The sequence below is a fragment of the Chiloscyllium plagiosum genome, unplaced genomic scaffold (genome assembly GCF_037043375.1).
Source record: "Chiloscyllium plagiosum isolate Xiang-an unplaced genomic scaffold, Cpla_swu_hap1 HiC_scaffold_47, whole genome shotgun sequence".
Lineage (NCBI taxonomy): Eukaryota > Metazoa > Chordata > Chondrichthyes > Orectolobiformes > Hemiscylliidae > Chiloscyllium > Chiloscyllium plagiosum.
The window spans coordinates 17679422-17694267 of record NW_028270185.1 but is presented as its reverse complement, the minus strand read 5'-3'; the positions used below and the strand labels follow the sequence as shown (position 1 = coordinate 17694267).

The window sequence follows — 14846 nt, the reverse complement described above, 5'->3', positions numbered from 1 at the left end:
ATTAAAATGTCGTTATTTGCCATAGTAGGATTTGAACTCAACCTCAGAACATTAGTCTGGAGGTCTGGGTCACTTATCCAATAACATTTCCATTATGATACTACTTCTCCATTTTTGGAAATACAACCTTAATTTTCTTTTCACTCAAAACAGAAGCAAAATACGGAACAAAAATGTTGTAATGTCTATACAGAATACTGCACCTGTCCAGAAAGAAATAGTTTTCTTTTGGGCAGCAGACAAAAAAACAAATGTCATACTTTTTTAAAATAACTTTCATGGGATGTGTGTGTCACTGGTAAGGCTAGCATTTCTTGCTCATTCCCCAATTACCCTTGAACAGAGCGCCTTACTAGGCCATTTCAGAGGAAAACATTGACTGTGATGCTGCGAATTTGAAGACACAAATGGGCCAGACTGAAACAGGGAATTAGTGAATTAATGTCTTTAGTTTCATGGTCAATATTTGAGATAGATTTTTATTCCAAATTTTTATTAATTAATTAAATTTTAAAATTTCACAAATTGCTTTGTTAGATTTGCATTCCTGCCTGAGCCTCCTGATTTCTATCTCAAATGATGTTATCGCTAACAATCTCCCTCAGACTTATATAGAAGCTGTAAGATTAAATGTTCTCATAACTCTGTTGTGGAGAGTGTACTGATAACGCAGCCCCACTATTCCACTAACAATCACAAGGGCGGATAGAACATGAGATCTAACAATTGGAATGCCCAAACATCGTGAAACAGGGATTCTTTAGTCCATTGGCATCAGGTCATTACAAACATGAACAGAAAGTAATGCTAAACATGGAAGACACCATATTTACATGGAATACACTTGTAGTTTACATCTTGCTGAAGAAATCCTTTACTGTCTGATCCTTCTACCTCCTTCCCTGAAGACACTCTCCAGAGAAGGTCCATTCAACTGTATCAGCTAATCGGCACATTGGAGGGATCTTGGTTGTGGAGGCAATGATGATAAGGGGCCGAAGTGGGTCTTTGGCATGAAGCAGCTGGCGCAAGGCGATCTGTGGTGAGTTGGCTGGTGAGATCAGATGCGGTCGGCGGCAAGGTGTCTGACAAGCTGGACTGGACTGTAGCAGTCGGCGGTGAGACGGCATCACATAGAAGTGCATGCCAGCACAGAGGAGGGAATCAGCCCAGCACCGGGAAGAGATCAAGCATAGCGCTGAGGATACTGAGCCCATGTGGGGAGATGTAGCCCTCGTGGAGAAGCCCAGCATGAAGCATCTGCAGGCCCATAGCTAAAGAAGAACTATAATTTTTTTTGACTTTATACTAAGAACTGTAAGGTTTAACTTTTAACTTATTCCTTTATTTTTCTACTTTGTACCTAAAATTTTATACCTAAGTACCTTTGTACCTAAGATGGCGCCCGGAATGGAGAGTTTGTAAACTTTTCATTGTGCTTCTGTATTTCTGTACTTATGTACACATGACGACAAATGTAATTCTATTGCAACCTGCTACTATCCCAGCTTTCATTCTCAGTGGCCTCCCTCAGCACTGTCACTTGCTGCTGAAGGTTGGATAATACACATTGCTGCTTGAGACTTGCCATCCTTGCGACTTCGTGTAAAAGCACCCAATGACTGTTTACAAAATAGTTGTGAGATTAGCACGTTCAATTGCACTATGATTACTAGAATATGTGTGGCAGCTCTTCTTCTTTAGTCATCAATCCAGACAAATGGCAGTGATTGGGGTAAATTCAAGCATTTTCTCAAGATGACCTACTCAGCCCCTTATCAGTACTGGTACGTTCCTAAGGATACAAGTTCTCAACAGGATCACATTCAGGTCCAGCTTGGTCAAGTGTCCAAAAGCTGTATGATCAGCAACAGTTGGGGCGGCACAGTGGCTCAGTGGTTAGCACTGCAGCCTCACAGTGCCAGGGACCCGGGTTTGATTCCAGCCTCAGGTGACATCTGTGCGGAGTTTGCACATTCTCTCCGTGTCTATGTGGGTTTCCTCCGGGTGCTCCTGTTTTCTCCCACAATCCAAAGATGTGCAGGTTGGCAATGCTAAATTGCCCATAGTGTTAGGTGCATCACTCAGAGGGAAATGGATCTGGATGGGTTACTCTTCAGAGGGTCGGTCTGTACTTGTTGGGCCAAACGGCCCGCTTCCACACTGTAGGGAATACAGTCTCAGTGTTATTTCAAATTCTGCCTCCCGGCAGGATATCCCTATGTCATTTCCCCGTGTGGGAGTAAGCTTCCCCAACACTGGACGCACCCTTCCAATTCACAGCACCCAAGTAACTACTGAATTCCTCATCACTACCTCGTTCCATTCACTCATGCCAATATGCACCAAAACTTCAGGTTCTGCATGGATTGCCTGTACATCATCCACCAGACTCTTGGACTCAAGCAACTTCCCTCTGAATCATTTTCTGAGATTGCCTTGCATCTAGCTAATGGTTCAACATAGATATGGTAACCTGTATTCAGTCACTTAAATGTCTGTATGGGGTTCCAATTCCTGATATTCCAAATTTTGGAGGAATATTCCTATGCTGATCAGAAGGTCAGCCCTGTCAGCTTTGTGATCGTTTGATGATTTTCATCTCAGTCCTCTTGAATGTCAGCTTGAATGCCTGGTTTAGTGAAATGGTGTGACGAGCTCAATGAGATGGTCCATGGAAAGGAGTATATCTTGTTTAAAGAAGAGACAGTGTTGAGATAAGCTGGTGGATGAGTGTGGGGTGAATTCTTAGCATAAGCCACCTGCGAAAGGTATTCAGGCTACTTTTGCTAACTCTCGAGAGGCAAGGTGACTAGACAGTCACGTAGAGTATGGGTGAATCCTTCATACTGCCCATTTCCTTGCGGATGATAAGGGGTGACACGGTTCTTGGCAATATCACAGACTTTGCCAAAATCCTGTAGGATCTTGCTCTCAAAGTTGCATGCCCAGTGCGAATCCAACATTGAACACCAAAACAGGCAAACAAATCACATACTAATGCCCTTGCTAGAGTTAAGGCCTTTGGTCTCAGGTGCAAATACCCTTGTAAACTTGGTGAGTACAGACAGTGTGTTCAGTCTTGTTACTACTCAAATCACTGAGTGTAAAATCCATGGCAAGTACAGCTAGAAGTCTCAACAACCCCATATGCTGGGGTGAAATCGTTTCACTGTTTTTGCCTCAGTACACCTCTCAATTTCAGCAGTAGTGATCAATAACTTCCCTGGCTAGTAATACCTTTCTCTGGTCATAGCAATCATCATTACTCTAGTTGGCTTTCTGTTTGGTCACGAACACTTGACACTGATGGGAAGGATGAGTTGCTTCACTTCTATGTCCTTGTCATGAACCAGCGAACAGAGGACTCCATTATCTTCCCTTGTACTCTCCCATCACCACACAGTTTCCATGCTTGTTTGAACCCATTTAGCAGCTGGCTCTGCGATAGAACATAAAACAATATAGCACAGGCACATGCCTTTTAGGCAACATGTCTGCGCTGACCATGATGCCATTCTAAACTAATCCCATCTTCCTGCACATGGTCTGTATCCTGCTATTCCCTGATGGAGTAAGTCAAGCCATCGAGTAACGATGCAATCTACTGTTGTCCATATCAATCAGCCAAAGCTGTCTGAGGTCGTCTTTCAAAAAGAAGGCAAAAGTGAAACCACGGCTGTTCTGGATCTCACTCATAAGGGGATCAGTGATATTTCACTAAATTTTAGTTCATAGGGAATTGGGATCAGAATGCTGTCTTTAACTTAGAGCATGGACATGGCATCAGCTATAGCTTCCTTCAGTCAATAAGGGATATGTTCCCACCTGTTATCTGTCTTCCAATTAAGGGCATCAATATTTGCATTACTTGTGTTTGATCTAAACTGGATGTGAAATCAAAACTGGAGTCCACTGGGTCTTTGTTGCTCCAAACCTGGTGAACACTTGGAAGTAGTTGAGTGGATTGTTTTCTCTAAACAATTAACACTCTACACTGATCAGAATGTCTTTGAATGTCTGGGAAGTAATTCAAAACAAAGCTAGAAATGTGAGTCTCACGCTGAAGTAATTCTCCATATTCCCTAAATTGACTTGCGACTCTGAATGTTATAAGCAATAACTGTTTTTTCCTGCCCTTAAAGCCATGGGTCAGATAGGGTGCATTTCAGATGGTCAGTGCACACTCGATAGGCTGAATGGCCTCCTTCTGCACTGTAGGGATTGTATGATTGTACAAATAAGGAACAAAAAAAGTTTGACACAAACATGGGTCAAAACATATAGACAGGTAAAGCCAATTCTGGGGATCAAAATTCAGACCATATAAGTAGAATGAGCTGGTCCCCATAGTTCTTTCGATTTTAAACAATGATAATTCATGGTTGTCCACAGAGCAATGGTCGATCTTCAATTCAATAGCCAATGGTGTGACCCTATGACTTTTCTTGAATTGGAATTCTTCAAGTCACTAGGTTTTTTTTGTCTTTTTCCACTCGGAGAAAGAGGAAGAGATGATTCTTATTCGCAGGCTTCTGAATATCTCTGGATGCACTGTCTTACGGGTCTGTGAACCACAACATTCATAGCAGATCCAAAAAGTTGTTGCTAGACAGGTTTTCTTTCACTCCAACATTCTTAGTGATGGTCTGTCTCAAAGTACCCACCTCACTGTTCCAAAAAGCAACATAATTTTGTGGTATCTAAAGTGTACAACATGCAATCCCACTTGACACTCCCAAGGTATAGTGTATAGCTATGTCCAACTTTCAATTCCAATTTCTAATTTAAAAGGGGAAAAAAGTGGCCCTTTTCAAATATCCTCATGAACTATTTCATCAATCATCCAAATTTGTGTCTGCAATTTCCTCAATTCCCCCATTAATACTGGAAACATTGAGCACTGACATATTACTTTAGCAGGTGGAAAGGAAATCTAACATGAGGATATCACACACTTAAGCAATTCCAAATACTTTGTGACAATTTAAAAGTCTACAAAGATTGCATTCCCAATTTATCTGCTGCAGTAGAGCAAAGAAAGAGAAGGTAAAACAATAAAATATATATTTTCAATTTGTTTTTAAACCACTTGAGAACATGCATGTCCCATGCTTAGGAAAGCGATATTTTCAGATACATTGGCAGCGATTAAGCAATAGTCTGAATTTTAATGCAACATCTTTCCTTAAAGCAGGGGAATAGTATTCAGTATTGTTTATATGAAGGGCATAAAGAGCAACCTTGGTGTTGTAATAATTGTGAGACTATCTGAACAGCAAAAAAAATCTTTTTTAGAACAGTGCACATTAACATCCATCGCAAAGATTGAACTGATTAACCTAGTCTTAGGCCATGGTAACTACCATTGACAATAGGTGGAATGAATGCTGCCTGCCATTGAGTAAGTCTCATATCAGCAGTAAAATCAAATTTCCGCTGAGAGTGCCCAAATTATTTATGTGCTTGCCTTTATTGGTCAGGGCATTGAGTACAGAAGTTCGGAGGTCATGTTGCGGTTGTACAGCATATTGGTTAGAACACTTTTGGAATACTGCATGCAGTTCTGGTCTCTCTGCTATAGGAAGGATGTCATTAAATTTGAAAGGGTTCAGAAAAGATTTACAAGGATGCTGCCAGAGTTGGAGGCTCTGTGCTATAGGGAGAGGCTGAATAGGCTGGGGCTGTTTGTTCTTGAGCGTCGGAGGGTGAGGGGTGACTTTATAGAGGTTTATAAAATCATGAGGGGCATGGATAGAGTGAATAGCCAAGGTCTTTTCTCCAGGATGGAGGAGTCCAAATCTAGAAGGCATAGGTTTAAGGTGAGGGGGAAAGATTTAAAAGGGACCTAAGGGGCAACATTTTCACGCTGAGGGTACTGTGTGTTTGGAACATACTGCTGGAGGAAGTGGTGGAGGTTAGTACAATAACAACATTTAAAAGGCATCTGGATGGGTATATGAATAGGAAGGGTTTGGAGGGAATATGGGCCAGGTGCTGGGCAAACAAGACTAGATTAATTTGGGATATCAGGTCAGCATGGATGAGTTAGACTGAAGGATCTGTTTCCGGGCTGTACGACTCAATGACACTATGACTCTATGACACGTCATTTGTTTCAGTTCCAAAAGGTAATATCTGTAACAGCTGAGTTTAATAAAAATGAGGATACTGTCAGTTAATAAGATAGAGGCTGCCAGATTAGGAATTTTAATTTTTTTTCCCATTCTCATGATTACCAATAGCATTTTATAATGTCCTAAGTAGTTTAATCAACCTGTTCAGATATTTTATAACCTATGCTTCCTCTGAGCTGTGCAGTTCTACTCATGGACCTCAGAGATCTGCGTAGAAGAAAGTCAAGTTAGTGGGAACACTGGTGATGACACACATCTGCCACAGGTGAGACATAAGATGTGCAGGGTCAGGTGAATTGGCCATGCTAAATTGCCCGTAGTGTTAGGTAAGGGGTAAATGTAGGGGTATGGGTGGGTTGCGCTTCGGCGGGGCGGTGTGGACTTGTTGGGCCGAAGGGCCTGTTTCCACACTGTAAGTAATCTAATCTAATCAAAAAAAACCCAAAATTCCTGGCCCAAATGTAGGAGACCACCCTTGCACTGTAACAGCAGGTCATAATGTTCTGTATCTGAGAAACTGGAGGCAATCCACGTGGAATGTTAGCTTCGGTCATGCTGGAAGTTCTGTTGTCAAAAGATATTGCTCCTACATCATAAACAACAACTCATAACAAATGGAGTGGCTCAAGCAAAGCAATTTTCTAAAGTACAACAAATACAAGTAGAGTATTCCAAAATAAATTCAAGAAAAAAAAACCTTATTTCTTCCATGTCATTTTCCATCTTCAACTTGGCAGCATCATGCTGGGATACAGTACTACAGGTGCAAGTGAACCTTTTTTAACATGTGGACCAGAAATCAAGCTAGAACAGAAACTCAAATAAACTAGAATAGGGGTGGGGAACTTGCAGCCTTTTGAGGAACTAGTAGTGGCCTTCTGCCTCGTTGTCCACAAATACTAAATCCGCCTTTTTAAAATCCGTGTACCATTTTTAAAAATTTTACTCATAACCCAGTCATGTCAAAAACTGAGAAATAAAATTAAAGCAAGTGAACAGTGTATTCAATGAAAATGGGAATTGCAGTATTACGCAGTTGCAGTGAAAGATAAAGTGACGTGTTTGCTCTGCGACACTATAACTGCAACAGTGAAGAAATACAATGCATATCAGTATTATGCAACTCATAAGGACCACAAATACACTAAACTGGAAGGAGAATCCCAAAAGTCTGCACTTAAGAAAATGAAAGATCAAAAGCAGTAGCAAGTATTTAAAATGATGTCAGGACAAGGGAGTGACATCAATGAAGCAACTTATAAAGTAGCATACATACTTGGAAGAAGAGGCAAGCCATTTAGCGATGTGTAAATCATAAAAGAATGCATTGTTGAAGTTGTAGGATGTTTAGATTCAAATAAGGTTAATAAGTACAAACAACTACCTCTTTCAGGAAGGACCATAACTGATCAGCAACATGAATTAGCCCTCAATGCAACAGAACATCTTCATACAATATGCCAAAGCGAAGGCACGTATTATTCGATTGCCTTCGATGAATCCATTGACATTACTGACTCAGCGCAGGTGTTATTTTTCATTCATGTTATAATTTTCATTGCCACAAGGAGTTAATGGCTTTGGGTACCCTTACCGCAAGGACATGTGAAATTGACATCTTCACTATCTTCAAGGAAAAATGCTGTGAAGGGAAACTGAATTAATGTCATTTAGTAGGTGTATGCACAGACGGTGCTCCTTCCATGATGAAGGATTTGTTGTGTTACTACAAAAAGAATTGCCAGATCCATATATTTTGATTTCCTTTCATTGTCTTTTGCGTCAACAGAATTTCTGTGCCAAATCTACTATTTTGAGTGAGACATTAAAGAAAGTTATAGGTATTGTAAACTACATTCGAGCAAATGCATCAGTGCATCGCCAATTTCGCAACATGCCTCAGCTTGATGATGAAACGTTCAGTGTGGATCTGCCATATCATTCTAAAATGCGCTGGTTGTCACAATGACAAATACTTGTAAAACTTCTATCTTTGCGAAAACAATCATAAGATTTTTTGAGGAACTGAATGAACCATGTTAATTGTCAAAAGAGGATTTCTTCAGAAATGTTGCATTTTTGTGTAATATAATGTCAAGGTAAAAGTAAATCTATATATGATACGCAGCTAAAACTTCAGGCATTTCAGAAGAAGCTGACTTTTTCAAAGTTCTCCTTACCCTCCTGAACTGGCAAAGATAATTAATGAACAGGATACAAATCATTAAGGAAACACATCGTGAAAGAATACACAGCTGTTCTGGACTCCCTGATTAAAGATGACAATGAAAGGCCTGCAGATTTGGAGAAACATGATCTCACACTGAAACTAGCTTTTCAATCGCACTTGCTTGATGCCTCCAAAGCACCTGATGACTTACAGATGGAATTGATTGAGGTCTTAGAAGATAATATTCTGAAGTCTCTATTTGAGGCTAAGAAGGATCCCATTGAAATATGAAAAGATGCTGTTGAATATCCACATCTCCACCAACATGCTCATCGAATGCAGTCTTGTTTTGGTACAACCTACTGTTACGAATCAACATTTTCATATGTAACACAAATTAAAACACACTTGGGATCTCAGATGACAGATGTTAACCTGGAGGACCAATTAAAGTTGTGTTCAACGATTTTGGAACCAGATATCTAATTCCTATCGTGCAATAAGCAATCACAAAAAAAAGTCATTAAATGGTTGTTTTTCACCTATTATTAGCTCTATTGTCAACTTTGCAAACAAATAAATGTGTTTTTGCTAAATTTTAATTTGTTTAAAGTCCTCATATATATGAGCAGGCTTTAATTAAAATTAGTAAATACATTGACAAAAATATGACATACTGTTCTACATGTTAAATTCTCAGCATGCAACCTAATAGGATCTCAGTTAAATAAAATAAAGCCATCCAATGTAAAAAGGTTCCCCATACCCAATCTAGAACAATCTTTCATCACTACTGAGTACTTCCAATCTTTTCTGTATTTTATTTTACAGAATCTAACATTTATTTTGTTTTGAGCGTTACACTAAGTAAACGTAGATTTTGACATGCCCTCTCCTGCTGGTATAGGAGAGGGAGGATGTCAGAACAGCATGGGTAACCCAGACATCAGGATTCCTCTGCACACCGAGGACCCATGAAGACGACACCATTAGACTGGTAATTGTTTCTTCCTTCACCACACTCCACACCACAAAACCAGCTTGATTGACAGGTTCAGCTTCCATACTGATGGGAAGATGGATGGTGATCTGCACTGGCAGATTTAAGTGGGGAAGGAATAAAGTGGAAACAAAAAGGTTCACAGCCTTCCTATGGAGTCCTAACTCTCTTTCTTGGCATAGATTGGTAAAATAAAACTGCGAATCAGAAGGTTGGAAATGGGTCTGGGTGAGAATTCTAATTTTAAAAACTTTAGCAACTCTCCCCCAAATAGCCTGTGTTTTTTCTGATTAAAACTCCTCCTATAAGTTTCCACCAAGCCACTGAATATTAATTAGATACTGAAGTTAAAACCAATGTTTTCATCCCTTAGCCTGGAGTAACTGATCAACTGTAGTGCCCCATTATTATCCCAACTCAAAAAGGCCAGCTAAGCAAAAACCTGGGAGTAGCTTGCTGCCTTCCTGAGTTGTTTGGCCCAATTCATACCAATTGGTTCATTTTACTAAATGTTATTTGTTAAGGGCTCAATCTGAACATTAAGGATACTTTTATCACTCTTAAAAACACAGACGCTTTGCAGTTGAAATAAAATCATTTCAGGAGGTGAAATTATTGAGTGGATAAACTGACCTGCGCTGCTCTTCACCTTGATCAAATGCTGCTACAGTGAGACATTCATCCATGTGACCGTGAAAAAGGCGCAGTACATGTCCACCAGTCAAGTACCCTTTGGATAAAAAAGTTGAAGAAAGAATCAAATAATTAATACCTAAGAAATACATCAGACTACATTCCAACATATTTCTTCCAAATATTAGATTAAATATTTCCTTCTAGATAAATTAACTTAAAAGGAATTGGATTAACATCTAAAGAGAAAATATTTGTCGAGCTACATGATGCTGGAATGGGAGTAGCTGAGCTGCTCTATAGAGATTGAACATGGACACAACCGATACAATTATGAAATGATTTACGAGAACATATTAAAGGCTAGAGCAATTTGATGATATTCATAGATTGAAGTATGTGCTTTAAAACTATTTCTACCTTAAACATGCTAACCATATTTGAGATTTTGATCCAACATGGGGAACCAGCTTTAATATGTAACTGACATAAAATCTGCAAATTATAATATACAAATAAAGAGCTTTTTAACAGTACTAATAAAGCAAGTGAATTAATTTAATAAATAGTCATTAACACTTACAGGGGCACAACTTTTAAAAAAACTGGGCATCAAGACCTGGTGTTACATGATTTCAAAGTTGTGATCCTCAAGGTCATGCTGGAATCTCAATGCCTTTGGGACAGTTTGAAATTTTCAAAACGGCCATTAGGGAGGGAGGAAATTGGAAACCTATTTGCTGCCAATTAACAACACATTAAGCTCATTAATGAGCTTGTTAAAGCATCTGCAGTGGACAATACTACTTTTAGTTTTTATTCTTGTGCACACAAACACATTGCAGGGACATTGGCGAGTTAGTTTGAAATTGTGCAAGACTGAATTTTCACAAATTCAGCATAGGCTCAAGCCCTTCACCTGCATTTAGATTGTGCGGCCACTTTCTTAACAATAGCTGGCGTTGGCTCTGTAGGGAGATTTTGCAACAAAAAGCAACCCTGAACATGGCTGCTACCTCATTTGCAGCTGGCGCTTTGCTTACAGCCGTAACCTTATCGCAGCAGCAAGCTCACTCCCTGCCTGATTTCAGTTTAAAAAAGTGATGAAGTTCAGTGTGCAGTCAAGACTGAAAATTCATCCATTTGTCTGGTCCCTAACCACATTTTGAAAATCCAGCTTATATAGATTGACCTTCATCAGAAAAGAATAGGAGCAGTCACACAATGGTAATGGCAACTCTACAACCCAGTCCTACTCACATTGGGGTCTCTAGCTTTTTGGGAGGGCCTTGAATTAGGTAGCTCAATTACCCAGAAAAAATCAGTTGAGGGCTCATCGGCAAATGCAAATTGGAATCCTGTAACACGGTGGCACAGTGGTTAGCACTGCTGCCTCACAGCGCCGGAGACCCGGGTTCAATTCCCGCCTCAGGCGACTGACTATGTGGAGTTTGCACGTTCTCCTCGTGTCTGCGTGGGTTTCCTCCGGGTGCTCCGGTTTCCTCCCACAGTCCAAAGATGTGCAGGTCAGGTGAATTGGCCATGCTAAATTGCCCGTAGTGTTAGGTAAGGGGTAAATGTAGGGGTATGGGTGGGTTGCGCTTCGGCGGGTCGGTGTGGACTAGTTGGGCCGAAGGGCCTGTTTCCACACTGTAATGTAATCTAATCTAAAGATGTAAGAAGTTAATGCAAATTTTGGGTATCAACAGAAGATACACGTGTGCTTCACTCTTTATCCTTTAGTACTCCATCTTATAGACTGATGTCTGTTGTCTTGGAATCCGATTAGGAGGTCTCAGATCCAGAAAAGTGTAGGCACTAAACTTCATGAGTGAACACATTTAGTTCTAATCTTTCCTGACTTAAAAGACATCCCAATCAGAAACAAAAGCAGAAATTGCTGGAAAAAAAATTAGCATTTGTGGAGAGAAATCAGAGTTAATATTTCATGTTGACTGACCTTTCCTTAGAGCATAGAACATTACAGCGCAGTACAGGCCCTTTGGCCCTCGATGTTGTGCCGTCCTGTCATACTAATCTGAAGCCCATCCCACCTACACTATTCCATGTACGCCCATATTCCTGTCCAATGATGACTTAAATGCACTTAAACTTGGCGAATGTACTACCGTTGCAGGCAAAACATTCCATACCTTTACTACTCTCTGAGTAAAGAAACTAGCTCAGTCATCTGTCTTATACCTATCTCCCCTCACTTTAAAGTTGTGTCCCCTCGTGTTTGCCATCCCCATGCTTAGAAAAAAGGCTCTCCCTGTCCACCCTATCTAACCCTCCGATTATCTTGTATGTCTCTATTAAGTCACCTCTCAACCTTCTTCTCTCTAACGAGAACAACCTCAAGGCCCTCAACCTTTCCTCGTAAGACATTCCTTCCATACCAGGCAACATCCTAGTAAATCTCCTCTACACCCTTTCCAAAGGTTCCACATCCTTCTTATAATGCGGTGACCAGAACTGTACACAATACTCCAAGTGTGGCCAACTGTACACAATACTCTAAGAGTTTTGTACAGCTGCAGCATAACCTCCTGGTTCCAGAACTCAATCCCTCTATTAATAAAGGCCAAAACACTGTATGCCTTCTTAACAACTGTCAATCTGGGTGGCAACTTTCAGGGATCTGTGTACATGGACAACGAGATCTCTCTGCTCATCTGCACTCCCAAGAATCTTACCATTAGCCAAGTACTTTGCATTCCAATTACCCCGTCCAAAGTGTATCACCTCACACTTGTCCACATTAAACTCCATTTGCCACCTGTCAGCCGAGCTCTGCATTCTATCTATGTCTCTCTGCAACCTACTACATCCTTCGTCACTATCCACAACTCCAATGACCTTAGTATCGTCCGCAAATTTACTAACCCATCCTTCTAAGCCCTCATCCAGGTCATTTATAAAAATGACAAACAGCAGTGGACCCAACACCGACCCTTGCGGTACGCCGCTAGTAACTGGACACCAAGAAGAACATGTTCCATCAACTACAACCGTCTGTTTTCTTTCAGCAAGCCAATTACTGATCCAAACTGCTATGTCTCCCACAATCCCATTCCTCCGCATTTTGTATAATAGCATTTTGTGGGGAACCTTAGTGAATGCCTTGCTGAGATTCACATACACCACATCAACTGGTTTACTCTCATCTACCAGTTTGGTCACTTTGTCAAAAAACTCAATAAGATTCGTTAGGCTCGACCTACCCTTCACAAAACCGTGCTGACTGTCCCTGATCAGATTATTCTTTTCTAGATGGTTATAAATCCTATCTCTTATAACCTTTTCCAACACTTTACCAATAACTGAAGTGAGACTTACTGGTCTGTAATTACCAGGGTTGTCTCTACTACCCTTTTTGAACAAGTGAACCACATTTGCTATCCTCCAGTCCTCAGGCACTATTCCTGTAGACAATGATGATTTGAAAATCAATGCCAAAGGCTCGACAATCTCTTCCCTTGCTTCCCAGAGGATCCTAGGATAGATCCCATCCGGCCCAGGGGACTTGTCTATTTTCACACTCTGCAGTATTTCTAATACCTCTTCCTTGTGAACCTCAATCTCTTCTAGTCTAGATGCAAGTATCTCTGTACCTTCCTCGCCAACATTTTCATTTTCTATAGTGAACACTGTCGAAAAATATTTATTTAGTGCTTCCCCTATCTCCTCTGACTCCACACACAACTTCCCACTATTATCCTTGATTGGCCCTAATTTAACTCTCGTCATTTTTTTATTCCTGACATACCTATGGAAAGCAATCAGAATCCAGGTACAAAAATGTTGCAGAATTATCTTGAGAAAGAAACTGTTTTCTGATATTCTAAAAGTCACATTTGAGATTACATTTCCAACTGTGAGTTGAATAGTGAGTTATTGAAACTAATTCAAAAACAAAAATAATACCACATTCATGGTGGACAAATTGCCCCAAACACTGACTTTTCACTACCTTTGCAAATGTTTCTAAAACAAATACTTCTTGCAACAAAAGTGTATCCACTTGACTCCTACTGATTAGTCTCTCTCAAAATAACATAGGGGACCTTCTTGTGACACAGTGGTAATGTCCCTGCCCCTGGATCAAAGGCAGCTGGGTTCAAGACTCACCTACTCCAGAGATGTATAATAACATCCCTGATCAAGTTAAATAGGAAAAATAGATCAAAGTAACATGGGCACACAATCAAATAATGCAAGTTTTGATTGTACCTGCTGTAATCAACTCTTTGATATCCTGTTAGCTGTATCATGATGTGCTTGGTGACTGCTCTTGACTGCTAGAAATAACTGCTGATTTGATTGGCTTTTTCTCAGCTATTTCTCACACAGCCAAAGAACAAAACACCTGTTCCTTCTGGTTGCATTTTAGAAGCCGTTTGAAGTAGAGTCATCATTCTTAAAATAACTTTCTAAGCCAAGAGATCTAAGGAAAAAACACCTCAATGTTTGTCACATATTTGAAGCCATTTAATGTTCTGGTCGATCACGGTTTCAACATTCCCTTCTCCCTAATAGTAAAATATTTAACTTTGAAACTCTTTTCATAATGTAAAAGCCTTAGTCTCAAGATCAAGATAATCTTGACTGAACTTGATGTAGTCATCATTGGTCCTCTGAAAATAGATTATCCAAAAATGGATATAGAATTGTAATATACAATATTAACTATAATACTGATCCATGCAAGTTTAAAATATTTACTTTAGTTACAATGGATTACGTTTGAGGTATTTCTCGATCCCCAGTTGACATTACTCATTATGGTTTTATATTGCCTTGATAATTAGAGTGATTGTTCAACAATTAATCTCAAATTCCATTCAATCTTTATGCAGAGGTATTCCTTTAAGCTATGCACTAGTTTTGAACCTATATCTGCAAA

The 14846-nt window shown here is 40.0% G+C and overlaps 1 protein-coding gene across 15 annotated transcripts in view; it reads right to left on the bottom strand.

Annotated features, from left to right (window-relative positions):
• LOC122542710 (ryanodine receptor 1-like) overlaps positions 1–14846 on the bottom strand; it is a 404506-nt gene that overhangs the window by 294941 nt on the left and 94719 nt on the right. For all 15 annotated transcript variants that reach the window (XM_087983940.1, XM_087983944.1, XM_087983942.1 and 12 more), the window contains one exon: positions 9941–10037. In XM_087983940.1, coding sequence (XP_087840066.1) covers positions 9941–10037 — 97 coding nt within the window. The remainder of the gene's footprint in view (positions 1–9940; positions 10038–14846) is intronic.